Source organism: Doryrhamphus excisus, chromosome 3, assembly GCF_030265055.1.
Source record: "Doryrhamphus excisus isolate RoL2022-K1 chromosome 3, RoL_Dexc_1.0, whole genome shotgun sequence".
In the NCBI taxonomy this organism is placed as follows: Eukaryota; Metazoa; Chordata; class Actinopteri; order Syngnathiformes; family Syngnathidae; genus Doryrhamphus; species Doryrhamphus excisus.
Genome location: NC_080468.1, coordinates 15,078,438 through 15,104,578, shown reverse-complemented (window position 1 = coordinate 15,104,578; position 26,141 = coordinate 15,078,438). Strand labels below are relative to the sequence as shown.

General features: G+C 37.8%; 2 protein-coding genes across 12 annotated transcripts in view; one reads left to right on the top strand and one right to left on the bottom strand.

The window, feature by feature from the left end:
* Positions 1–1,394: 1,394 nt before the first annotated feature.
* pkia (cAMP-dependent protein kinase inhibitor alpha) lies at positions 1,395–5,453 on the bottom strand. The gene is made up of 3 exons (XM_058067344.1): positions 5,218–5,453; positions 4,692–4,882; positions 1,395–3,499 (listed from the first exon to the last, which is right to left on the bottom strand). Exons 2-3 carry the CDS (start codon positions 4,852–4,854, stop codon positions 3,426–3,428), a joined length of 237 nt encoding a protein of 78 aa, XP_057923327.1. The 5' UTR covers positions 4,855–4,882; positions 5,218–5,453; the 3' UTR covers positions 1,395–3,425.
* Positions 5,454–7,128: 1,675 nt separating this feature from the next.
* LOC131124985 (catenin delta-2-like) overlaps positions 7,129–26,141 on the top strand; it is a 141,891-nt gene continuing 122,878 nt past the window's right edge. For 8 of the 11 annotated variants that reach the window (XR_009128958.1, XM_058066034.1, XM_058066029.1 and 5 more), the window contains exon 1: positions 7,129–7,417. The gene's annotated coding sequence lies outside the window, so the exon portion shown is untranslated. The remainder of the gene's footprint in view (positions 7,418–26,141) is intronic. The other 3 variants (XM_058066030.1, XM_058066035.1, XM_058066033.1) reach the window with 1 other exon arrangement.

The following is a 26,141-nucleotide window of genomic DNA, read 5'->3' as shown; positions in this document are numbered from 1 at the left end:
AAATGACAACACAGTCATCTACCAATGTAAATATTAGCCAATGACAACACAGTCATCTACCCAATGTAAGTATTAGCCAATGACAACACTGGCATCTACCAATGTAAATATTAGCCAATGACAACAAAGTCATCTACCAATGTAAGTATTAGCCTATGACAACACAGTCATCTACCAATATAAATATTAGCCAATGACAACACAGTCATCTACCCAATATAAATATTAGCCAATTACAACACAGTCATCTACCAATGTAAATATTAGCCAATGACAACACAGTCATCTACCCAATGTAAATATTAGCCAATGACAACACTGGCATCTACCCAATGTAAATATTAGCCAATGACAACACAGTCATCTACCAATGTAAATATTAGCCAATGACAACACAGATATAAATATTTGCACTGCATGCTATGTTCTTGATGTTAGCAGCTAGCTAGTAAATGTTACCATGAAGACAGTGGACATTTGTTGTGTGCTTTTGTGTAGTTCAGGGGTGTCCAAGGTGTGGCCTTGAGGCCATTTGTGGCCCATGGCACAATGGGGAAAAGAGCAGTGCTTTAATAAAAAAAAAGAAAAAAAATAATAAGAGGAAAAAAGTTTAAATCTAAACAAAAAAATGTAATTTTAGGACAATAAAATCTGTTGTTTTTTAACATGAATGATTCCTAAAGCTTAAACTTTAAATATAAAATTTTTGTAATAATAATATAATAAAAAAATATGTATATTTGTATCACCATATGAGAAAGTAACAAAAAAGTTGTAATTTTTGGACTAGTTTGGAAAAAAGCTATAATACTCCAAATACCAAAATATTATGGGAATAAGTCATATTAGTCATATACGTCCTTTGTGAAGTGTGATTATCACACAGTCATGAGGGATGCCCCCTGCAACATCTCCACATCGCAGACTGCCGTTTGACGCCCCTGCGCCACCTGAAGCTCCATTGTTCCATGGAAGAATGATGATGGTGCGAAACAGGTGGGATCTCCTTGTCCTTGGCCAGTGACGTTGGAAGCCATCAGGACCGCCAAGAGAGAAGAAAACCTTCTTCCACTTTTCCATGCCACATATTTTGGTGCTCTCCTGCTAATTCCAAACCTTGGAAGAGCTTTTCTTCTTCTCGGATGGTTATGGGACTGCACCGGGCACCGGGCACCGGTACCAACCTTCATTTGTGTCCAGGATGGTCCTCCGGGTTGTTCTTTTGGGTTCTACTGCTAGACTTTTTAGGTTCACCAGCCTCAGGATGTTTTCCAGAAGTTTGAAATGCCCGTTTTACTGCGTCCAAACTCAGCAGGCCTCGCTCATGCAGCTGAACAATGCCACCTTGTTCAAAGTCATCTCACTAGTTGATAGACAGACACGGGCAAAACGTCAACAGCCATTTATTTGACTTGGAACAGGGCGAGTAGAAAATAGGTCACAGACGATACGTACAGTTATACATCTACTCAACTCATGCTCCTCACATTCCTACAGGCCGATTTATAAACAACACAGTGTTGTCACTACGGTCACGTGGTGGTCGTGTACAAATGGGGGGAAAAACCTGATTGCAGAAGGAGGAATACGTGCAAGGATGTTCCTTCATGCATGGATATGCGGGTATTACTCATCATATCGGGAATGTTCTTTGTATGTCCTTCAGTGGACATGCTCACACAAACATGATAGCATGATAGCATACGTAACTGGACGCTCCGCACCGTACTGCATCATGATCTACAACATAGGAAGAGGTACATGGATATTTGGCAAAACTACTGTCTGAACCCCATTTAGCAGGACAAAAACCTGGTCCTCAATAAGTATTTATAGGAACTCATACATGTACAGGAGATCCCCGCAAAACAATCACTAAGTCATACGGCCATTTTTGATGCACATTTCGACACACGTCCAGAACCCTCCCCATCACTCGCCCCTTTAACGCCAGCTTAAAGACCAAAATATGCCCAAAATATATATAAAAAAACCTGTTTACCACCTTTGATATATGCTTTTAACTATGCTTAGAGCCCTCTAAACACGAAATAGCACCCCTATAGTCACCGCGATACCCTCATTACACACTGTAATAGACATAATAACAGAAAATAAGACATATGACATTAAAAAAACTGTTAACCACCTTAACGATATATGCTTTTAATATGATTAGAGCCCTCCAGACATGATATAACACCCCTATAGTCACTTTTACACCGCTATTAACCAATATAGTAGACATAATAAGAGAACATAACATGATTACCACCTTCTATATGTCCTTTTTACCCTGATTAGAGCCCTCTAGACATGAAATAGCAACCCTATAGTCACCACCATACCCTCATTATACACTACAGTAGACATAATAACAGAAAATAAGACATATGACATAAAAAAACACCTGTTAACCACCTTAACGATATATGCTTTTAACATGATTAGAGCCCTCCAGACATTATATAACACCCCTATAGTCACTTTTACACTGTTTTTTACAAAACTGAGCGGTCGTCTCCCAACCTTGTAGGTTGCTGGTTCCATCCTCCGCCCTCCCGTGACCTTCTGGCAACGAATGACGCTCGGCAGCTTTAAAATTAAAAATTAAAAATTAAAAATTAAAATTAAAATTAAAATTAAAATTAAAATTAAAATTAAAATTAAAATTAAAATTAAAATTAAAATTAAAATTAAAATTAAAATTAAAATTAAAATTAAAATTACAGGGCACATATAGACAAACAACCATTCACACTCACATTCATACCTATGGACAATTTGGAGTCGCTAATTAACCTAGCATGTTTTTGGAATGTGGGAGGAAACCGGAGTACCCGGAGAAAAAACCCACGCATGCACGGGGAGAACATGCAAACTCCACACAGAGACGGCCTAGGGCGGGAATCGAACCCTGGTCTCCTAGCTGTGAGGTCTCGCGCTAACCACTCGACCCGCAGACCCATTTTCTCATCTTGTATTGTCAATTTTGTAGGAAGCACACGCCATTAACCGGCAATATAATCCCTATCAGCGCTGCCGCCGCTACACACATGCTAGCCTGGCTTCCATCCTTTACATTAGCACGTCTCAGCGATCTCACAAATTGCTTTCACGGCTCCTAAACCGGCTCCCTTTTTTTCCCCAGTCTGGCACAAAATGATCTCTAATAATATGATATATGATATATTTTTGTCGTCATTTCATTTGGGAGTATAAAGTGCGTGTTCCAGCTCATCGTTTTTAGGTTTTGGAGTGACTGGCTGCTTCATGAGTCACCTCAGCGGGAGTGGTGATGATGGACAGGTACGGGCGCTCCTCGAGCCTCGGGCCACCCGCTAGGTGTGAGGGGGCGGCGGCGGCGGGGTTGCAGGCCCATACGAGCAGCTGGGATGCATGCATCTGGGAGCGGTTGCGGCAGGTTAGCTGTTCCTTTGCTGCGCCTCTCTTTGAGCCGAGGAGGACGAACTTTGGTTGTCGTCTGCGTCGTTGGCGTCTGAGTAGTGGAGGAGAGATTCTAGTTTTATTTACTTATTATTTCATAATCAATAAATATTAATATAAACACACAATTAAATGAAGATATCATAATAATCAGTTGATATACAATTAAAAATCATATGGAAAATGTGGGGCGGCACGGTGGTCGAGTGGTTAGCGCGCAGACCTCACAGCTAGGAGACCTGGGTTCAATTCCGTGCATGCCAGATACTCCGGTTTCCTCCCACATTCCAAAAACATGCTAGGTTAATTAGCGACTCCAAATTGTCCATAGGTATGAATGTGAGTGTGAATGGTTGTTTGTCTATATGTGCCCTGTGATTGGCTGGTGACCATTCCAGGGTGTACCCCGCCTCTCGCCTGAAGACAGCTGGGATAGGCTCCAGCACCCCCGCGACCCTTGTGAGGAAAAACGGTAGAAAATGATGAATGAATGGAAAATGTGAGTGTAGGCTTCCCAGCATACCTTGCGGGTTACACATTTGAATCAAATCAAATAGTTTTGCATGTGTAGTCCCGGGAACGCTTCTCGCCCCCAAAGACAGCTGGGATAGGCTCCAGCACCCCCGCGACCCTCGTGAGGAAAAGCGGTAGAAAATGAATGAATGAATGAATGGAAAATGTGAGTGTAGGCTTCCCAGCATACCTTGCGGGTTACACATTTGAATCAAATCAAATAGTTTTGTTCTCGCCCGAAGACAGCTGGGATAGGCTCCAGCACCCCCGCGACCCTCATGAGGAAAAGCGGTAGAAAATGAATGAATGAATGGAAAATGTGAGTGTAGGCTTCCCAGCATACCTTGCGGGTTACACATTTGAATCAAATCAAATAGTTTTGCATGTGTTGTCCCGGGAACGCTTCTCGCCCGAAGACAGCTGGGATAGGCTCCAGCACCCCGCGACAATGGTGAGGAAAAACGGTCGAAAATGAATGAATGAATGGAAAATGTGAGTGTAGGCTTCCCAGCATACCTTGCGGGTTACACATTTGAATCAAATCAAATAGTTTTGTTCTCGCCCGAAGACAGCTGGGATAGGCTCCAGCACCCCCGCGACCCTCGTGAGGAAAAACGGTAGAAAACGAATGAATGGAAAATGTGAGCGTAGGCTTCCCAGCATACCTTGCGGGTTACACATTTGAATCAAATCAAAATAGTTTTGCATATGTCGTCCCGGAAACGCTTTACCTCCCCCTCCCGCATTGATGTGCAGCTGGGACAGGGACAGGGTGAGGGGGAGCTCTCGGCCCTCGGGGTCCGTGGGACTCTGCAGTATGTCATACAGGGCGTTCCGACGTCCGGTCCGCCCAGAGGCGATGAAGTCTGCGTAGGTGACCTCAACATCAGACATGGCTTGAGCATCCTTCACACAGCAACACCTACAAGAGGGGTGCTTTTAAAGACGCATTCAATGTACTATTTGCTACATTTTGACATTTGTTTACATTCATATAAACACACTAAGATTCGATTTTTGGCACATTCATGAGTGAAATCTACCTTATAAGTAAAGCTACAAAGCCACATTTAGCATGCTAAGACGCTAAAAGCCACAGAAAGGGTATTGTCGACAATTTAAAGGGAATGAATCAGATCTGATGCATTTACGAGCAAATCTTTTACTGCTACAAAAAGACTTGGGGGCTCATTATGACCACGCTCGTAAATACATCATGACGTCACCTTATTGTGTCCCATATCAGCCGTCACTTACCTTCGGTATGGGCTCAGTTGCACAGTAATGGGGTGACTTCAGTGGCTGAAAAGCCCCACAGGCTCGTCATCGTATGGTTAAAATACTAAATAAACTGACAGAACTAAACACCGCCGTCAGAGAAATACGAAAAACTCGGTAATAAAATAACAACAATGTGTTTATCACGTTAGCAAGAGAAGACGGTGCCAGTAAAGTCTCCAATCCTCAGGCCTTATCATCTTCCTCCTTTTCAGCCAATCAGGTGCCGGTGTGCTGGAGCTGAGCTCTGATTGGACGACAGACACAAAGGATGAGAGGAGACCCCGCGAGTCGAGACCGATGCTACATTCAATATCACCTCGGAGAAAATACAACTATTCCAAAAAGAAACGTAAATATGAAAGAAAACACGAACTTTTAGTGATATTTTAATCTTATTTTCAAATAATATGTTATTTATAAGTAACTTTTTATTGAACGAACCAAACAAAATCACTAAACCGTTAGTATTCGAAAAATATTATATATCTGTATAAAAACGTGAAAAAATATATGGTGCAATACTTTAAGAACCACAAGATGGCAGTATTTTAAGCATGACTGTCAACTAACAACACTACCGAGTGTCACGGGTTTGGAAGAGAAACGCATTAATTTCATAAATATTTAGTAAATAATTATAATAATAATTAATGTCATAATAATAATAATTTCATGAATTTATCAAAATATTGTGCATTGATTGTGAAACAACTATTAATTAATATACATCAGTAAAAATAAAATAAAATAAAAAAATAATGACAATAATAATAATAATAATAATAATAATAATAATAATAATAATAATAATATATATTAATTTAATAAATATTTTGTAAATAATTACAATTTACTTTGGAATTTTTATTGAATAGATAGTTAGCATTTTTTATTAAATAAAAGTAAATTACGCAAGAATAATTAAACAAAAGCCAAAGCTGCTTTTGAAATTCTTATTATATTATTTCCACATTTTGGGGGGGACTTTTTGACCTCCAAATCTTCCTCTGTCCAATGAATCAATACACAACATGACAATATATAAATATGAAAATATCCACACAATATGAACAACACCATAAAAAACCCACATATATTTATGAAACTCCAGGGGCCTGGTAAAGCATCACTGGGGAGGAAAAACTCGGAATTTTGGTGATTATTAATCCAAATTTAACGAAAAAAAAAAAACATGCAATGATGTCAACCCAATACATAGAATATTCCTTCCAGTTGCATGGCGTCACCCATAATAATAATCATAATAATAATTAATAACAATAATAATAATAATAATAATAATAAAAATAATGCTAATAATGAAATAATGCTAATAATAATAATAATAATGCTAATAATAATCAATTGATTTAATAAATATTTAGTAAATAATTACAATTTATTTGGGATTTTTTATTGAATAGATAGTTAGCATTTTTTACTAAATAAATGTAAATTACGCAAGAATAATTAAACAAAACCAAAAGCTGAACACAACATGACAATATATAAATATGAAAATATCAACATAATATGAACAACAACATAAAAAACACATATATTTATGAAACTCCAGGGGCCTGGTAAAGCATCACTGGGGAGGAAAAACTCGGAATTTTGGTGATTATTAATCCAAATTTAATGGAAAAAAAAACATGCAATGATGTCAACCCAGTGCATAGAATATTCCTTCCAGCTGCATGGCGTCACCAGTCATTGTTGTTGTTCCTCTCATCACCGGTGGGTGTCGCTGTTACCTTTGCTTCATGCAGCCTTATGTCAGTCTGTCTGGCAAGGATGAAGGGATGTTGTTTTGTGAACTACACACACACATACAGAGAGAGAGAGAGAGAGAGAGAGAGAGAGAGAGAGAGAGAGAGGACCAAATCACCTCTCTCGCTTTCCCTCATGTACGCAGTGCTCCGGCCGGGCCGCTCCTTGCTTCCTTCCCCCTGTCCTCCATCACTTCCAACCCCCCCCAACCGCAGCTGGCTCGCTCCTGTCGGATATCCGGGGAGCCGTTCATCTTCCACATTTGGATCAAAAATCCCTCTGAGGGGCGGAATGACCCACAGCCTTTTTTGCATGGTCTGAATTTCGGATTCTCACACCGGAAAGGAGGAGAGTCGAGCGGCGAGAAGAGGCTCTCCATCCCCCGAGGGAATTCATTTTTACAGTAAGCAAGCGTTTCTTTTTCCTTATTTTTGCTGTATATGTGAGAAAAATGTGACATCCCGTAAGAAAGATTTGCGTTTGTGTCATAAAGTCAGCTTTATTGCACACCGGATGTAGTAGTTATTGTAGTCACGTGGATTTAGGTGCGTTCAAGGGCTGTGGCGCTCGCAAAATGGAAACCCCCCTTTTGAGCTGAGACTCGCCATCCATCCATTTATCCATTTATCCATCCTTCCATCCATTTATCCATCCATCCGGTTCGAAGGAAAGAAGGAAGGAAGGAAGGAAGGGAAGAGGCAGGGGAGGGGGGAGAGAGAGAGAGGGGGGGGGGGTCATGCGGAATAGGAATTACATTGAGATTGACATCAATTTGAGCGATGTTGTAAGATTAGAACGTGTGACAGTTGGCTTTTACAACGTGATCACGTGTGTGTGTGTATTATGTGTGTGTGTATTATGTATGTGTGTGTGTATTATGTATGTGTGTGTGTGTGTGCAGCTCCTCATGTGTGCTCCAGACAAAAAAAAAAAAAAAAAGACCTCCAGTTCCGGCTGTTTTCCTTCACCTGTGAGGAGTAATTAATTAATCCCATCACATGACTATCTTTAACATGGGGTGTTTGTTGCCGTGTTAGTGGGCCTGCAAGTGGACGCTGGGAACAAAACCGTGCACGTTTTGTCACACACACACACACACTAGTGGATCGCTGTATTGTGACGATTGTGTGTTTAAAGTTCATGCGTTTGTGACTAATGGAGGTCATATGAAGCTAAACGAGTCTATTGTGTATAATGTAAAAACCTTGGTTTTTGGTAATAAAAAACTCAGTAAAAATCAGTAATAAATAAATAAATATAATAATAATAATAATAATAAAACAGCAAATAATAAAAACTTAAGAAACCACATATAGTTGGTGGGTAGACAAATTATTTTTTTCACACTAAAATGAACAAAGCATTATTAGAGCCCTGTAGACATGACAAAACACGACTATAGTCACATTTATACTCTTTTTATTTACAACATATTGCGCAACTGCAGGGTCTTGAGACACATGCTAACTCGCAAACTAGAGAGTTATAGCGACCTAAACGGTAGCCTTCAAGTTATTTCCTTTAAACTTAAAAAAGCCAAAAACTTACCACTTCCACACGGATAGGGAGGATAACTATTAACAGTTATTTAACCTTTAACATGAACATTAATCAAATGTAATAATTTTTTCTGGGTACATGATACCATACAGCATCCATATCAAACTTGCACGGGCCGCACTAACATTAAAAACTTTCATATTAAGGCGGGGGCCTCAAACTAGTGTCCTGCGGGCCGCATTTAGCCCGCGGGCCGCATGTTTGAGACCCCTGATTTACGTTGTCTCTATGCTTTACTGATCATGCTTTTTTTCTCAGGCGTTGAGATTTCCCACTGTATTGGGTGGTTCTTGAATGCACCATGCAAAAGTTTGTGAAGCGGCGACTGTCAAAAATTGCTGCGAGACATTCACGTGTCATTGCAAACCGTCAAATGTGCACGCTTTTGACGCTTTGACGCTCAAAAAACACGCTAGGTTAATTGGCGACTCCAAATTGTCCATAGGTATGAATGTGAGTGTGAATGGTTGTTTGTCTATATGTGCCCTGTGATTGGCTGGCCACCAGTCAAGGGTGTACCTGATACATGTTTGTATTTTGGGTGTTAAGTTGCTATGTGATGAATTTAGTGACGACAGCATAACTGTAACTGTACACTGGTATATTTGCACATTTGCACATTTGGCACCTAGACCTCACAGCTAGGAGACCAGGGTTCGATTCCACCCTCTGCAATCTCTGTGTGGAGTTTGCATGTTCTCCCCGTGCATGCGTGGGTTTTCTCCGGGTACTCCGGTTTCCTCCCACATTCCAAAAACATGCTAGGTTAATTAGCGACTCTAAATTGTCCATAGGTATGAATGTGAGTGTGAATGGTTGTTTGTCCCTGATAATCATGCTGAAAGCCACACAGCATGAAACATGCGATGTCGTGGTACCTCAGTTAACATTCGCCCCGGTTAGAGTCTTTTTCGGTTAACAACCAAATTTTTTGGTAACATTTTGCTTTGCATGTTTAGCGCCCGGTTTGTTGGCTCACTCGGCCAAGATGAAATCTCACGCAAAGCCCTGTAAGCCACGGCAGCATTTAAGGTATTTTAATTTTAATTTTAATAATTTAAAATAATTTAATCATTAAAAAATGTATGTAAAATAGATAGAAAAATAATAGAAAATTAGAAATGAAAAAATAGAAATAGAAAAAAATAGAAATTAAATGTTTTCATTTTTTATTTTTACACTTTCAGACGCAATTTTAATTTTAATTTTAATTTTAATTTTAATTTTAATTTTAATTTTAATTTTAATTTTAATTTTAATTTTAATTTTAATTTTAATAAAAAATATAACATGAATATATAAAATAAATATAGAAATAATGTAAAATATATAAAATAAATACATATATACAAATAAATGTATTCAATAAATGCAAATATAAATTAATGTAAAATAAATTTGGTTAAATGTTTTCATTTTTATATTTTATTTTTATTTTTAAACTTTAAGACAACATGTAATTTAAATTTATTATTATTATAAATTAGTATACATTTTCATTTTTACAATTATTTTTTATCAAATAAAAAAAAACTCCAATTATTTAAACGTAAAAATTCTTGATTTCTGTGCCTTTAATCAGACGTTTGTAGTAGAAATTGATATTTTTTCAGGATTATGTGGCTTAAACGGTTCTTGTAGAATGGTAGAATAGGTTTAAAATGACATTGAGTAAATGAAAGAGGTTTTAAGCCACGGTCCCCATCGGGCTCCAACAGGAGTGCCAGTCATGAATAGACGAGCATATTGCATGTCATGAATTGCCCTTGGGAGAGTGATGTTAACTTAGTCAAATAAACACAGGGTGCAGCGTGGAGGAGAGAAGTCGTGAAAAGAAGATGGATGTGTCACAGCATCTTCCATCCCTTTGCCAGACGACCGCATCCATGATTGTTTTGTTTAGTCATCCACCCGGCGAGGGGCTAATACCCCGTGTGTCCACGGAATAATACCCCCGTCATACTCCTCTCACCAAATGGCTCCGCCGATCAATCCCCCCGTTGCCGTTGTCGAGTAGGGTTGCCGTGGCAACTGGAAGTTGGCGTTTCCCGTGATGTCAGCCAGGTGCGGAGTGGCAGTTTGGGCTCTAACAAGGCCGACCCTTGTTAAGGATAACGAGCGAGACGCTGCTGTTGGTACATACTGGGAGAGATGATTAGGAAGGACTCCTAACGACAGGCTTTGCTGTGGAGACCACGTCCACGGCACGACAGCGTAGGAACCTTTGACTCATTGGAAGAAAGCTGCCGAGCGTCATTCGTTGCCAGAAGGTCACGGGAGGGCGGAGGATGGAACCAGCAACCTTCAAGGTTGGGAGACGTTTTGTAAAAATGTTACAATTTTAGTTAGTGATGAACGATTAGGCTAACTACACTAACTGCTGAATTTTAATTTTAATTTTAATTTTAATTTTAATTTTAATTTTAATTTTAATTTTAATTTTAATTTTAATTTTAATTTTAATTTTAATTTTAATTTTAATTTTAATTTTAATTTTAACTAAATACATTTTAATTTATATAAATAAATATAACATGAATATATTAAATATAGAAATAATGTCAAATATATAAAATAAATACATGTATACAAAAAAATGTATTCAATAAATACAAATCTATATTAATTTTAAAATTAATGTAAAATAGATTTGGTTAAATGTTTTCACTTTTAAATTTTATTACACTTTCAGACACACACAATTTTAATTTCAATTTTAATTTTAACTAAATACATTTTAATTTATATAAATAAATATAACATGAATATATTAAATATAGAAATAATGTCAAATATATAAAATAAATACATGTATACAAAAAAATGTATTCAATAAATACAAATCTATGTTAATTTTAAAATTAATGTAAAATAGATTTGGTTAAATGTTTTCACTTTTATATTTTATTACACTTTCAGACACATACAATTTTAATTTTAATTTTAATTTTAATAAAAAGGTATATAAATAAATCTAACATGAATATATAAAATAAATATAGAAATAATGTCAAATGTATAAAATAAATACATATATACAAATTCATTTATTCAATAAATACAAACACAAATTTATTTTAAAATTAATTTAAAATAGATTTGGTTAAATGTTTTCACTTTTATATTGTATTTTTATTTTTTTACTTTAAGACAACATTTAATTTTAATTTATTATTATGATAAATTATTATAATTTTTTTATTTTTACAATTATTTTTATCACACAAAAAATTATTATAATGAGACATCCCTTTTTAAAATTTTTTCCAACTATTTTAATTTATATAAATAAATATAACATGAATATATAAAATAAATATAGAAATAATGTCAAATATATAAAATAAATTCATATATACAAATATATTTATTCAATAAATACAATTCCATAATAATTTTAAAATTAAATAAATAAAATAGATTTGGTTAAATGTTTTCTTTTATATTTTATTTTTTATTATTTTATTATATTTTATTCCACTTTCAGACACACATAATTTTAATTTTAATTTTAATGAAATTAAGGCATGGCAATATCGGTCGACATCCCGAATTATCGGTTATTGGAGTTATTTTTAATGTCAGATTTACCGTAAGACGTCATAATTCGTATTCGTTGGCAGGGTAAGAGTGGTCTCCTGACGAGAATTCATCTGGTGAAAATGTCCTCTCAAGTCCACCCCCTGCAGATGGATTGTAGTTGAGTCTTTGCTCGTTTGGTAATGATTCCCGGCGCTCCACTCTACTAATTAGATTGGTGAGAAACAAAACAACAATTCATCTTTTTTTGGGGGGGGATTTGTAGCACATCAGCATTTTGAAAGTGAAAGTGAAAGTGTGTGCATTGTCCAGCGTACACAATGGAGGAAGGAAGTGTAGCCCAGCACGTCTGACTTTAAAGCCTCTTCATTGAGCGTCCCACCAGCAGCCCCCACCGCCGCTAATCTGCTCATTCTTTCAAAGGTTGGCTCAGCACTTTGTCGTCCCGTTTGCCCGTGCCGCCCGGCTCTCGGCCCGGCCCTCGGCTGTATGTAGCGGCCGCTCGATGACACCGTTTGTCACTTTGCACTGAAAGGTTGCTTTGGATCAAAACACATCGATTTACCCGGGGGAGGTTTTACTGGAATGGAAGTTACAACGTTCAGAAGACACATTTAAATGATATGTAGTATCCTACACTACGTATTATTATTTTTTTTATGTTTACTATATTAATAGGACTGCAAAGGTTAACATTATGATGTTATTTAATATTTAAAGGGTTGTAATAATGGTAAAAATAATCATCTATATTAAATGATAGTAATGTAAAGGTGACTATAGGGGTGTTATTCCACCTCTGGAGGGCTCTAAAATGTTACAGACCATATTTAGGATATAAACCGGTTTTCTATGTCTTACATGTCTTGGTTTATGTTATTATGTCTACTATATTGGCTATTAAGAGTACAAAGGTGACTATAGGGGTGCTATTTTACCTCTGGAGGGCTCTAAAAATGTTACAAATGGGGATGGAAACAGGTTTTCTACGTCTTACATGTCTTGGTTTATGTTATTATGTCTACTATATTGGCTATTATGAGTACAAAGGTGACTATAGGGGTGTTATTTCGCCTCTGGAAGGCTCTAAATATGTCACAAACCATATTTAGAAGATTGTAAACAGGTTTTCTACATCTTACATGTCTTGGTTTATCTTATTATGTCTACTATATTGGCTATTAGGAGTACAAAGGTGACTATAGGGGTGTTATTTCACCTCTGGAGGGCTCTAAATATGTTACAAACCGTATTTAGAAGGATGGAAACAGGTTTTCTATGTCTTACATGTCTTGGTTTGTCTTATTATGTGTACTATATTGGCTATTAGGAGTACAAAGGTGACTATAGGGGTGTTATTTCACCTCTGGAGGGCTCTAAAATGTTAGAAACCATATTTAGAAAGATGTAAACATGTTTTCTATGTCTTACATGTTTTGGTTTATCTTATGTCTACTATATTGGCTACTAAGAGTAGAAAGGTGACTATAGGGGTGTTATTTCATCACTAGATGGCTCTAATAATATTAAAGGCATATTTAGAAGGATGTAAACTGGCTTTCTATGTGTTTTTTTGCATTATTTTCTCTTATTATGTCTACTATATTGGGTAATAGGAGTGTAAAGGTGACTATAGGGGTGTTATTTCATCACTAGATGGCTCTAATAATGTTAAAAGGCTATAGGGGTGTTATGTCATGTCTAATAATGGTTAAAAACTGCATTTAAAATCATGTCTGTCTGCAAATGGTGATGCTGTGATGAATTTGATGACAAGATTTTCATGCTTTGACAGTCCGAGTATTCATGTTTTGTTTTTTGGACAATAGAAGTGGAAAAGAGCCAACCTGTGCAATTGAGCTGCTATTTACTGTGGATAAAAACCAACACATTATCACTGGGAATTCACAACTACTTTTTACAGCGTGACAGCATTGGCAAGCTTTCATAGTCCGTAGCGCCTTAAATAAGGAGCGTCTGAACTTAGCTCAAAGGGAATATGTTTTTTTTTTTTTTTTCCTTCGACCTCTCAGTGTTGGCTAATAAGGATTTATGAGCTTGATGGAGCGCCTGGCTCATGACTAACCATTGTGTCTGCCTGAGTGATGAAGAGGAGACTCTTCCATGTGACACGTGTGATCCCGTGTGGGAATTCCTCCACTGTGGCAGTCAAAGCAAAATAATAGCACGTCCTTACTTATCCTTGCCTTCAGGATGGATTCACAGAGTGCATTGATTTGTGTCCTGACGCTTCAAGGTTATGGAAAGACGCTTAACGGCCGGCTCTGATGTCATTCCATCATTCCCTCTGTGTCGTTTGGAGGAATCGGAATGACCCTATACGTGCAGATGATCAGAAAGTGCGGAATGCTGGAGAATGGACCGGCACCTCCATGTATTCAAATTTCCCCTCTAACTGCCTCATTGAAGGCCAGCTCCAGACCAGAGTTCCCACTAGGATTCCCACATGAACATGTTAGCTATCATGCTAACACTACAACAACAATATACAATAATAACAAGAGCATAGTCAATTTTTTTAATCCATTTTCATGACCATTTAGCAGTATCATTCTAGGTGTTAGCATGCTAACAATAGCATAGTAGCATTTAAGCTGTTTTCATGACCATTTAGCAGTATCGTTCTAGGTGTTAGCATGCTAACAATAGCATAGTAGCATTTAAGCCGTTTTCATGACCACTTAGCAGTATCATTTTAGGTGTTAGCATGCTAACAATAGCATAGTAGCATTTAAGCTGTTTCCATGACCATTTAGCAGTATCATTCTAGGTGTTAGCATGACAATAAAGGGAGTCTATCTATCTATCTATCCATCTATGACCATTTAGCAGTATCATTTTAGGTGTTAGCATGCTAACAATAGCATAGTAGCATTTAAGCTGTTTTCATGACCATTTAGCAGTACCATTTTAGGTGTTAGCATGCTAACAATAGCATAGTAGCATTTTAGTTGTTTTCATGACCATTTAGCAGTATCATTCTAGGTGTTGCATGCTAACAATAGCATAGTAACATTTTTAACCCATTTCCATAGGTAGACTCATTGCAAGTTATCTCAAAGACAGGATTGCAGATGTTTTTTGCTAAGAGTGACCAAACAGGTGCTTTGGACTGGTGACTTTAGGGGTGCTATTCCACCTCTGGAGGGCTCTAAAATGTTACAAACCATATTTACAAGGATGTAAACAGGTTTTCTATTTCTTACAAGTCTCTGTTTATCTTATTATGTCTACTATATTGGCTATTAGTAGTACAAAGGTGACTGTAGGGGTGTTATTTCACCTCTGGAGGGCTCTAAAAATGTTAGAAACCATATTTAGAAGGACGTAAACAGGTTTTCTATGTCTTACATGTCTTGGTTCATCTTATTATGTCTACTATATTGGCTATTAGTAGTACAAAGGTGACTGTAGGGGTGTTATTTCACCTTTGGAGGGCTCTAAAAACGTACTTATTTTTGCCTTCAGCCAGCTCCGATGTCATTCCGTCACTCCCTCGGTATCGTTTGGAGGAATCGGTACGGCCCTATACGTGCAGATGATCAGAAAGTGCGGAATGCTGGGAGGAGAAGTTGAAGTTGAAGGCCAGCTCCAGACCAGAGTTCCCACTAGGATTCAAACAAGAACATGTTAGCTATCATGCTAATACTACAACACCCAGCTGGAGCGGCTACATACTTGATCATGTTAGGTGATGTGCTTTTAGTCGGCGGCCTAAGGCGAACAAGGAAGCAACAACACACACATATACACACACATATACACACACGCTGAGCTCTGACAGACAGACCTTCAGGGCAAGGTTGACTCAATTTCACCAATTCATTCTGGCCGTGTCAACAAACATGTTAACATCGTGGCCTGCTGGCCTTCATCAATGTGGTCAGGAGGCCTGGCCTTGCTCTCACAGGAGCAGAGCTCCAAGTCCACATAACATCTTAGAGCAGGCGTGTCCAAATCGTTTTTTGTTTTTTTTCCACTAAGGGCCACCAAGCGAAGAATATTGCGATATTTTGTAAAGCAGCACATGTAGATATGCTAACAAGTCAACTAATTCATTATAAAGCCATTGCTAAAGCTTTGGGACTCCAGCCGACCACAGTGTGTTAGCATGCTAACAATAGCATTTTCATGACCATTTAGCAGTATCATTCGAGGTGTTAGCATGCTAACAATATCATAGTAGCATTGAAGCCGTTTTCACGACCATTTAGCAGTATCATTCGAGGTGTTAGTATGCTAACAATAGCAGTTTCATGACCATTTAGCAGTATAATTCGAATTGTTAGCATGCTAACAATATCATCGTAGCATTTAAGCCGTTTTCACGACCATTTAGCAGCATCATTCTAGGTGTTAGCATGCTAACAATAGCATAGTAGCATTTAAGCCATTTTCATGACCATTTAGCAGTATCATTCCAGGTGGTAGCATGCTAACAATAGCATAGTAGCATTTAAGCCATTTTCACGACGATTTAGCAGTATCATTTGAGGTGTTAGCATGCTAATAATAGCATAGTAGCATTTAAGCTGTTTCCATGACCATTTAGCAGTATCATTCTAGGTGTTAGCATGCTAACAGTAGCATAGTAACATTTTAATTTTAACATTATGTCTACTATATTGGCTATTAGTAGTACAAAGGTGACTGTAGGGGTGTTATTTCACCTTTGGAGGGCTCTAAAAATGTTAGAAACCATATTTAGAAGGATGGAAACAGGTTTTCCATGTCTTACATGTCTTGGTTTATGTTATTATGTTTACTATATTGGCTATTAGTAGTACAAAGGTGACTATAGGGGTGTTATTTCGCCTTTGGAGGGCTCTAAAAATGTAGAAACCATATTTAGAAGGATGGAAACAGGTTTTCTATGTCTTACATGTCTTGGTTTATGTTATGTTTACTATATTGGCTATTAGTAGTACAGCGGTGACTATAGGGGTGTTATTTCACCTTTGGAGGGCTCTAACAATGTTAGAAACCATATTTAGAAGGATGTAAACAGGTTTTCTATGTCTTGGTTTATGTTATTATGTTTATGACTGTCTCCCCCACCCCCATGGTCATAAGTTTCATTTCAAAAGTGCATCAAGTGTTGTGTTGTGTTGTCATTGACTCATACTTCCATCGTTAGATCGTTAGATGATCTGAAACAGTGAAGTGTGACAAAGACGCTTTTGGCCTGCAACATGAAAAGGGGAGCTCATCGCGGCAGCAGAGTGAGGAAAACACTCTTCACCACGACTCTGGACTCACTGACACATGAAATATGAGAGACAGCCGCACTTTTCACTATTTATAGAACTGCTAGCGAGAGAGCAGCGGCCGGCAGCCACATCACATGCACTTCACGTGCCCGGATTCTTTTTTCCTTCGCTTAAGGCAGACCTTTTCCAGCCATGATCTTCAGATCTTATTCTTATTGTGTTTTTTTTTTCCAAAAAACTACTTTAGTCTACGAGTATTTTTCATATGTTAGTTCAACTCATTCATTCATTTTCTACCGCTTATCCTCACGAGGGTCGCGGGGGGGTTGATGCTGGAGCCTATCCCAGCTGTCTTTGGGCGAAAGGCGGGGTACACCCTGGACTGCTGGCCAGCCAATCACAGGGCACATACAAAACAAACAACCATTCATTATATATTAATATAATGTATAATAATAATAATATATTATATATCAATATTAATATTTTTATTTTTATTTTTATTTTGTTAATCATTCATTCATTCATTCATTTTCTACCGCTTTTCCTCACGAGGGTCGCGGGGGTGCTGGAGCCTATCCCAGCTGTCTTCAGGCGAGAGGCGGGGTACACCCTGGACTGGTGGCCAGCCAATCACAGGGTACATATAGACAAACAACCATTCACACTCACATTCATACCTATGGACAATTTGGAGTCGCTAATTAACCTAGCATGTTTTTGGAATGTGGGAGTGGGAATGTGGGAAAACCCACGCATGCACGGGGAGGACATGCAAACTCCACACAGAGATGGCCGAGGGTGGGATTGAACTCAGGTCTTTTGGCTGTGAGGCCTGTGTGCTAACCACTTGTCTACCATGCAGCCCTTCTACTCAATTGGTATTATTATTATTCCTCAGAATACAATTAGTTTATTTTCCTAAAATGCTACTTTTCCCCTCCAAAATGTAAATTTTATTAATTTTTTAACCTTTTTTATTGTTAGAATTTGACTTTTTTTCCTCAATAACTCCTTCCCAAAGCCCAATTTTTATTATATTTTTTAAATTAATTTTATCATATTTATTATTATAAAAAGTTACAACTTTATTTGTTGTTTTCGTGGCTTTTTCATCAGGACTTAAAAAAAAATGTAGTAGTTTTTCTTGAATATTTCAACTCTGTGCTACGAAAATGCTATTGTTATTCCTCATAATATTACAAGTTTATTCACATAAAATGTAACATTTTTCACCAAATATTTTGACTTTATTCTTGTAAAATTCCTGCCAATTTTATTTTTTTTTATTATATTTGGCTTGGTTATCTCTATTTGCTGATTGGCTGGGATGAAACGACGTGTTGTGAATGTCATGGCATTGGCGAATGGTCGGAGAGGTGGTCGTGAAATCCACCATCCTTCCTTGTTGCCCAAAGACATAACAAGCAACACTTTACCGCTTAAAAAAAAGGCCGTGTTCGAACTTGTGTCATGCTCAAGTTGTGCCAACGGTCTCAGCTGGTTTGACTTGGACCTTGGCCACGGTCTGAAGCAAAAGCCCGGGCTGTTTGATGCCTTGGTGACGCTTCCCCGAGCAGTGTCTTCCATGATGTCACCGCTTGGAAGTTGGCCTTGCATGACATTTGATCTCAAGGAGGTTCAAAATGTGGAACGTGTTCTGAGTCTTCCCCGAGGCCTCAGAAGAGGGGCCTTCGGTCATAAGGGATTCCCCCTGCGACATCTCCACATAGCCGCCTGCTTTTTGATTTTCATAGCTAGACACTATTGTGCTAGGGGTTAGCATGCTAATTTTAGCATGTTCGCATTGCTAGCATGCTAACATTAGCATGTTAGCATTGCTAGCATGCTAGCATTAGCATGTTAGCATTGCTAGCATGCTAGCATTAGCATACAAAAATTTATTTGCTATTTTTATGGGTAGATACAGGTATAGACACTTAGCTTGTGTCATGCTAAGTGTTAGCATGGTGATATTAGCCTGCCAGCATTGCAAGCATGCTAACATTAGCATAGTAGTATATATATCCATTTTCATAACTAGACACTATTGTGCTAGGTGTTAGCATTGTTAGCATGCTAACATTAGCATAGTAGAATGCATTTGCGATTTTCATGGGTAGATACATACATGTATAAACACTTAGCGGTGTCATGCTAGGTGTTAGCATGGTGATATTAGCCTGTCAGCATTGCTAGCATGCCAACATTAGCATAGTAGTATATGTATCCATTTTCATAACTAGACACTATTGTGCTCGATGTTAGCATTGCTTGCATGCCAACATTAGCATACTAGAATATATTTGCTATTTTCATGGGTGGATATATACATGTATAAACACTTAGCAGTGTCATGTTAGGTGTGAGCATGGTGACATTAGCCTGTCAGGATTGCCAGCATGCTAACATTAGCATAGTAGTATATTTATCCATTTTCATAGCTAGACACTATTGTGCTAGGTGTTAGCATTATAATTTTAGCATGTTAGCATTGCTAGCATGCGAACATTAGCATACCAGGATTGATTTGCTATCTTCATGGGTAGATACATACATGTATAAACACTTAGCAGTGTCATGCTAGGTGCTAGCATGGTGACATTAGCCTGTCAGCATTGCTAGCATGCTAACATTAGCATAGTAGTATATGTGTCCATTTTCTTACATAGACACTATTGTGCTGGGTGTTAGCATTGCTAGCATGCTAACATTAGCATAGTGTCCATCCCTCACCAAGCAAATCCTTTCACAAAATAGCATCATAACAAACGGTAAAAAAAAATCAAGGTTTGCCTTTGAATTCTTCTTCTGGCGGCGTTTGATGCTAATGTCGCAGCTTGACCAGCTGAGCTCCAATCTTGGAGATGACTTCTTCCGTCCCGGGGTGGTGCTTTTGCCGCACGTTGGTGTTTTCATGTGTGGCAGCGCAGTGGGTGTGACCTCTGTAACGATACCATGTTGTGAAGACACTTGTCAACACAGCCCACCCCGTGGATCTAAAGGAAATATGCATAATTCATCATGTTTATCATATTTTTAGACGCCCGAGCTTGTTTGTGTAAACGAGGGCTACTTTGTAATGAAGATGAGGACGTTCTCCGTTCTTTGTTTGTTTTCTCGCTGCCGTCCGCCGGGAGTTTGCACTAATAAAGGTGGAGAATTGGGGTTTTTCTTCCATGTTCTAATTGCACTCGTATGTTTAGACGGCGGTTCTTAGCGGTTCTTTCCCTGTTCACTTCAGTGGCATCATGGGAAACCTGCAAGTATGGACTGAAACGACCGCCTTCATGGTCCGTGAACCAGGACAGGTGGATCTTTATCAATGCAGCGTTTCCTTCTTGCTCTTCTTTCTTGCTCCTTCTCATGTTCCTCCCTTGATGTAGCCATCCCTTGCCAGCAGGGGTCTCCCATGGCAACACCGCATCCACAGCCAATCACAAGGACTCTCCTCCAGAACCACAGTTCAGGATTAGCTCGAGTCTCCTCGCCCAAATGTGGGTCAGCAGATAGCAAGGGTGTATTTCTTCTGCTTTCACTGCATGATTATCTTCTGATAAATAATGGACGTTCAGTCACAATGGAGGTTATTATGTGATACTGTATCAACATTGAAACAAGACTTATAAGAGGACTGGATACAGGTCTTCACTGTAATATGGCCATTCATTGGTAAATTTCCAGAAAGTAGGAATATTTTCATACAGAAAACCAGTTTTCTACCTTCTAAATATGCTTTTTAACATGATTAGAGCCCTCTAGACATGAAGTAACATCCCTAAAGTCGCCTTCACACTCCTATTACCCAACATAGCAGTCATAATAACAGAAAATAGGACACATGCCATAAAAATCATGTTTACAACCCTCTAACTATGCCTTTTTTTAATATGATTAGAGCCCTCTAGACTTGAAATAACACCCCTATATCCACTGTTTGGTTGCTATTACTCAATATAGCAGACATGATAATAGAAAATAGGACACGTGCCATAAAAATCATGCTTACAACCCTCTAATTAGGCTTTTTTTTTTTTACATGATTAGAGCCCTCTAGACTTGAAATAACACCCCTATATCCACAGTTTGGCTGTTGTTACCCAATATAGCAGACACCATAACAGAAAATAGGACACATGCCATAAAAATTATGTCTACAACCTTCTAACTATGCTTTTTTTTTACACAATTAGAGCCCTCCATACTTCAATTAACACCCCTATATCCACCGTTACGCTGCTATTACCCAATATAACAGACATGATAACAGCAAATAGGACACATGCCATAAAAATCATGTTTACAACCCTCTAATTCTGCTTTTTTTTACATGATTAGAGCTCTCTAGACTTGAAATAGCACCCCTATATCTACCGGTATGCTGCTACTATCCAATATGGCAGACATGATAACAGAAAATAGGACACATGCCATAAAAATCATGTTTACAACCTTCTAATTATGCTTTTTTTTACACAATTAGAGCCCTCAAAACTTGAAATAACACCCCTATATCCACCGTTTGGCATGCTATTACCCAATATAGCAGACATGATAACAGAAAATAGGACACATGCCATAAAATCATGTTTACAACCCTCTAATTATGCTTTTTTAAACATGATTAGAGCCCTCAAGACTTGAAATAACACCCCTATAGCCACCGTTTGGCTGTTGTTACCCAATATAGCAGACACCATAACAGAAAATAGGACACATGCCATAAAAATTATGTCTACAACCATCTAATTATGTTTTTTTTTACATGATTAGAGCCCTCTAGACTTGAAATAACACCCCTATATCCACATTTTGGCTGCTATTACACAATATAGCAGACATGATAACGGAAAATAGGACACATGCCATAAAAATCTTGTTTCCAACTCTCTAATTATGCTTTTTTTTACATGATTAGAGCTCTCTACACTTGAAATAACACCCCTATATCTACCATTACACTGCTATTACCCAATATAGCAGAAATGATAACAGAAAATAGGACACATGCCATAAAAATCATGTTTACAACCCTCTAATTATGCTTTTTTTTACATGATTAGAGCTCTCTAGACTTGAAATAACACCCCTATATCCACCGTTTGACTGCTATTACCCAATATAGCAGACATGATAGCACAAAATAGGACACAAGCCATAAAAATCATGTTTACAACCCTCTAACTATGCTTTTTTAACATGATTAGAGCTCTCTAGACTTGAAATAACACCCCTATATCCAGCTTTCGGCTGCTATTACCCAATATAAGAGACATGATAACAGAAAATAGGACACATGACATAAACAATCATGTTTACAACCTTCTCATTATGCTTGTTTTTACATGATTAGAGCCCTCAAGACTTGAAATAACACCCCTATATCCACTGTTACGCTGCTATTACCCAATATAGTAGACATGATAACAGAAAATAGGACACATGCCATAAAAATCATGTTCACAACTCTCTAATTATGCTTTTTTTTTACATGATTAGAGCTCTCTAGACATGAAATAACACCCCTATGTGTTGCTATAAATGTGTTAATATTAAATTTCATCAAGTTATGTTTGTATTGTATGTCATTTAGTCATTTCTATCCTTGAACAGGCTTCGTTTCGGCATATTTTATACTAATAATAAGCCACCAACTAGCGTGATTTATGATTTATAATGTACATGCACACACCAAATGAAAACAAACGGCCATAAGTCAAAAACTTCATATTTAAAAATATAACGCCACACAGCCGTTGCTCCATCGCCAATCATGCAAATGAGATGAAGATGCCCTCCATTGCCGCACCTGATGATTCGGCTCGGGTGCAAGCAGCCATAAATGGAGTTATGTTTAATATCACTGACTATGCAAAGCTGGGAATTCAGCAATGAATCTTAAGCCTGCAGAGGAAAGGTCGTGTGTGTGTGTGTGTTATTGTGTGTGTTATTGTGTGTGTGTGTGTGAGACAAAGACAGAGTGGGCGATTAAGGCAAACGTGTAGGATGAGCAAGAGAGGAAATGAAGTTGCGGATTTATTTGTGTTATATGTCGAAAAAAGTGAAAGCCGAAACAATGATTTGTGTGGCTTATAGGTCAAAAAAAATAAATAAATGGTGTACAAATACGATGTACTAACTTTTCGGCAACATTTGGAGGTTTTAGCGTAGAACAGTGGTCTCAAACACGCGGCACGCGGGCCAAATGTGGCCCGCAGGACACTAGTTTGAGGCCCCCGCCTTGATTAATGTTCATGTTAAAGGTTAAATAACTGTTAATAGTTATCCTCCCTATCCGTGTGGAAGTGGTAAGTTTTTGGCTATTCAAGTTTAAAGGAAATAACTTGAAGGCTACCGTTTAGGTCGCTATAGCTCTCTAGTTTGCGAGTTAGCATGTGTCTCAAGACCCTGCAGTTGCGCAATATGTTGTAAATAAAAAAAAGAGTATAAATGTGACTATAGTCGTGTTTTGTCATGTCTACAGGGCTCTAATAATGCTTTGTTCATTTTAATCTGAAAAAATAATTTGTCTACCCACCAATTTTATTATTATTGTTATTATTATTATTATTATTATATTTATTTATTTATTACTGATTGATTGATTTTCTTTATTCTTGATTTGTTCATTTATTTTTCATCTTATTTTGTGTAGAAAAATAAAAATTAAGATATTTCAGAACAGTGGAATGTTTTATCAGTGCTTTTATTGTAGAAAATTGGAACCAAAGTGAAGTTTTTAAAAAATGTTTGTTTTTCATAATTTTTTTTTTTTTTGGAAAACCTGATGCGGCCCAATCTCACCCAGACCCGAGCTCTAGTGGCCCCCAAGTAAATTGAGTTTGAGACCCCTAGAACGTGAATCCAACTCTGGTTTTGCTATATTTTCATCCCAAAACCGTCTTTGTTAGCATCTTGTTAGCTTGCGACGACTAGTTTGAGATGTCGTTTTTGGATCCAAAGCACGATGCAAGTGCTAGCAGTATACTGCTATTAGCATGTTTTTTGACGTCATTAATTGATCGGTGCTTTATTTAGCAGAAAGAAGAGAGGCGGTGATGAAAGCAACACAATGTTCCATGATGCATTCAGTGACAGTTGGGAGTTTTCACTTAACGATGTGACTATAAAGCCTCCATGAAATGTAAACATCTTGTCTACTAATGAATGCTGGGGGGGGGGGGGGGTCATGGCTTCTGAGCGCCATCACAGCACACCCTGCACCCCCCCCCCCCCCTTTTGCACATCCAAGTGTAAGTCAGGTATTGTTTAACTAATTAAGAAAGCGGTTGAAGATCACAGAGAAACAGTTAATTGAATCCCACCGTTAGATGTTTATTCTCGCCTTTGCAAAGTTTAAATTTAGCGCAATTAAAGTAGAACCTTCCAGCACGGAGGCGTGAAATGATGTTATCATGTGACCGTGTACAGATTCCTGGCCAATCGCTGGTGGGCGTATCTGCACGAGACCCTCGCAGAAGATACTTGGTGTCTTCTCTTCACAATCAACTATGCTACTTCAGGCTGTCATGTTATTTTAAAAGAACTGAATGAGGTTCTTTATTTAAAAACTACGCACATGATAGTCATCCAGTGTTTTGTTTTTTTTTTTAGACTTGAGAACTTTTATTTTATCATGTGATCACAGACAACCAGGCCGGTTGCACTCAAGACTGTTAAACCCTCATTGGACGTAGTACTTCATGTGTGCTGGCAAGGTTTATACCCATTGGATACATTTTTATGCATTTAAACTAAAATTGAAAGTCGGAGAAAAGTCGACCTTTACAGTGAAATATTATTAGAGACCTCCAGACATGAAATAACACCCCTATAGTCACCTTTACACTCCTATTAGCCAATATACTGTCGTAAAAGTAATAAAACACAGAAAGTACAAGTGATAAGACATGGAAAACCTGTTTACAACCTTCGAAATACCATTTTTAATATTATTAAAGCCCTCCAGACATGAACTAACACCCCTAGAGTCACCTTTACACTCCTATTAGCAAATATACTGTTGTAGACGTAATAAGACACAGAAAGTAGACATGATAAGACATAGAAAACCCGTTTACAACCTTCTAAATAAAGTTTTTAACATTATTAAAGACCTCCAGACATGAAATAACACCCCTATAGTCACCTTTACACTCCTTTTATCCAATATACTGTAGTAGACGTAATAAAACACAGAAAGTAGAGACGTGATAAGACATAGAAAACCTTTTTACAACCTTCTAAATACAGTTTTTAACATTATTAAAGCCCTCCAGACATGAACTAACACCCCTAGAGTCACATTTACACTCCTATTAGCCAATATACTGTCGTAAAAGTACTAAAACACAAAGTACAAGTGATAAGACATAGAAAACCTGTTTACAACCTTCGAAATACCGTTTTTAATATTATTAAAGCCCTCCAGACATGAACTAACACCCCTAGAGTCACTCCTATTAGCCAATATACTGTTGTAAAAGTACTAAAACACAGAAAGTACAAGTGATAAGACATAGAAAACCTGTTTACAACCTTCTAAATAAAGTTTTTAACATTATTAAAGCCCTGCAGACATGAAATAACACCCCTAGAGACACCTTTACACTCCTTTTAGCCAATATAGTGTCATAGACGTAATAAGACACAGAAAGTAGACGTGATAAGACATAGAAAACCTTTTTACAACCTTCTAAATACAGTTTTTAACATTATTAAAGCCCTCCAGACATGAAATAACACCCCTATAGTCATCTTTACACTCCTATTAGCCAATATACTGCCATAGACGTA

Coding starts and splice junctions, on each gene's coding strand:
- pkia (XM_058067344.1), bottom strand. CDS start 4,854: ATGTCTGATGTTGAGGTCACCTACGCAGACTTCATCGCCTCTGGGCGG. Junction 3,500..4,691: donor CATCAATGCGGGAGGGGGAG/GTAAAGCGTTTC, acceptor TCCACTACTCAG/ACGCCAACGACGCAGACGAC.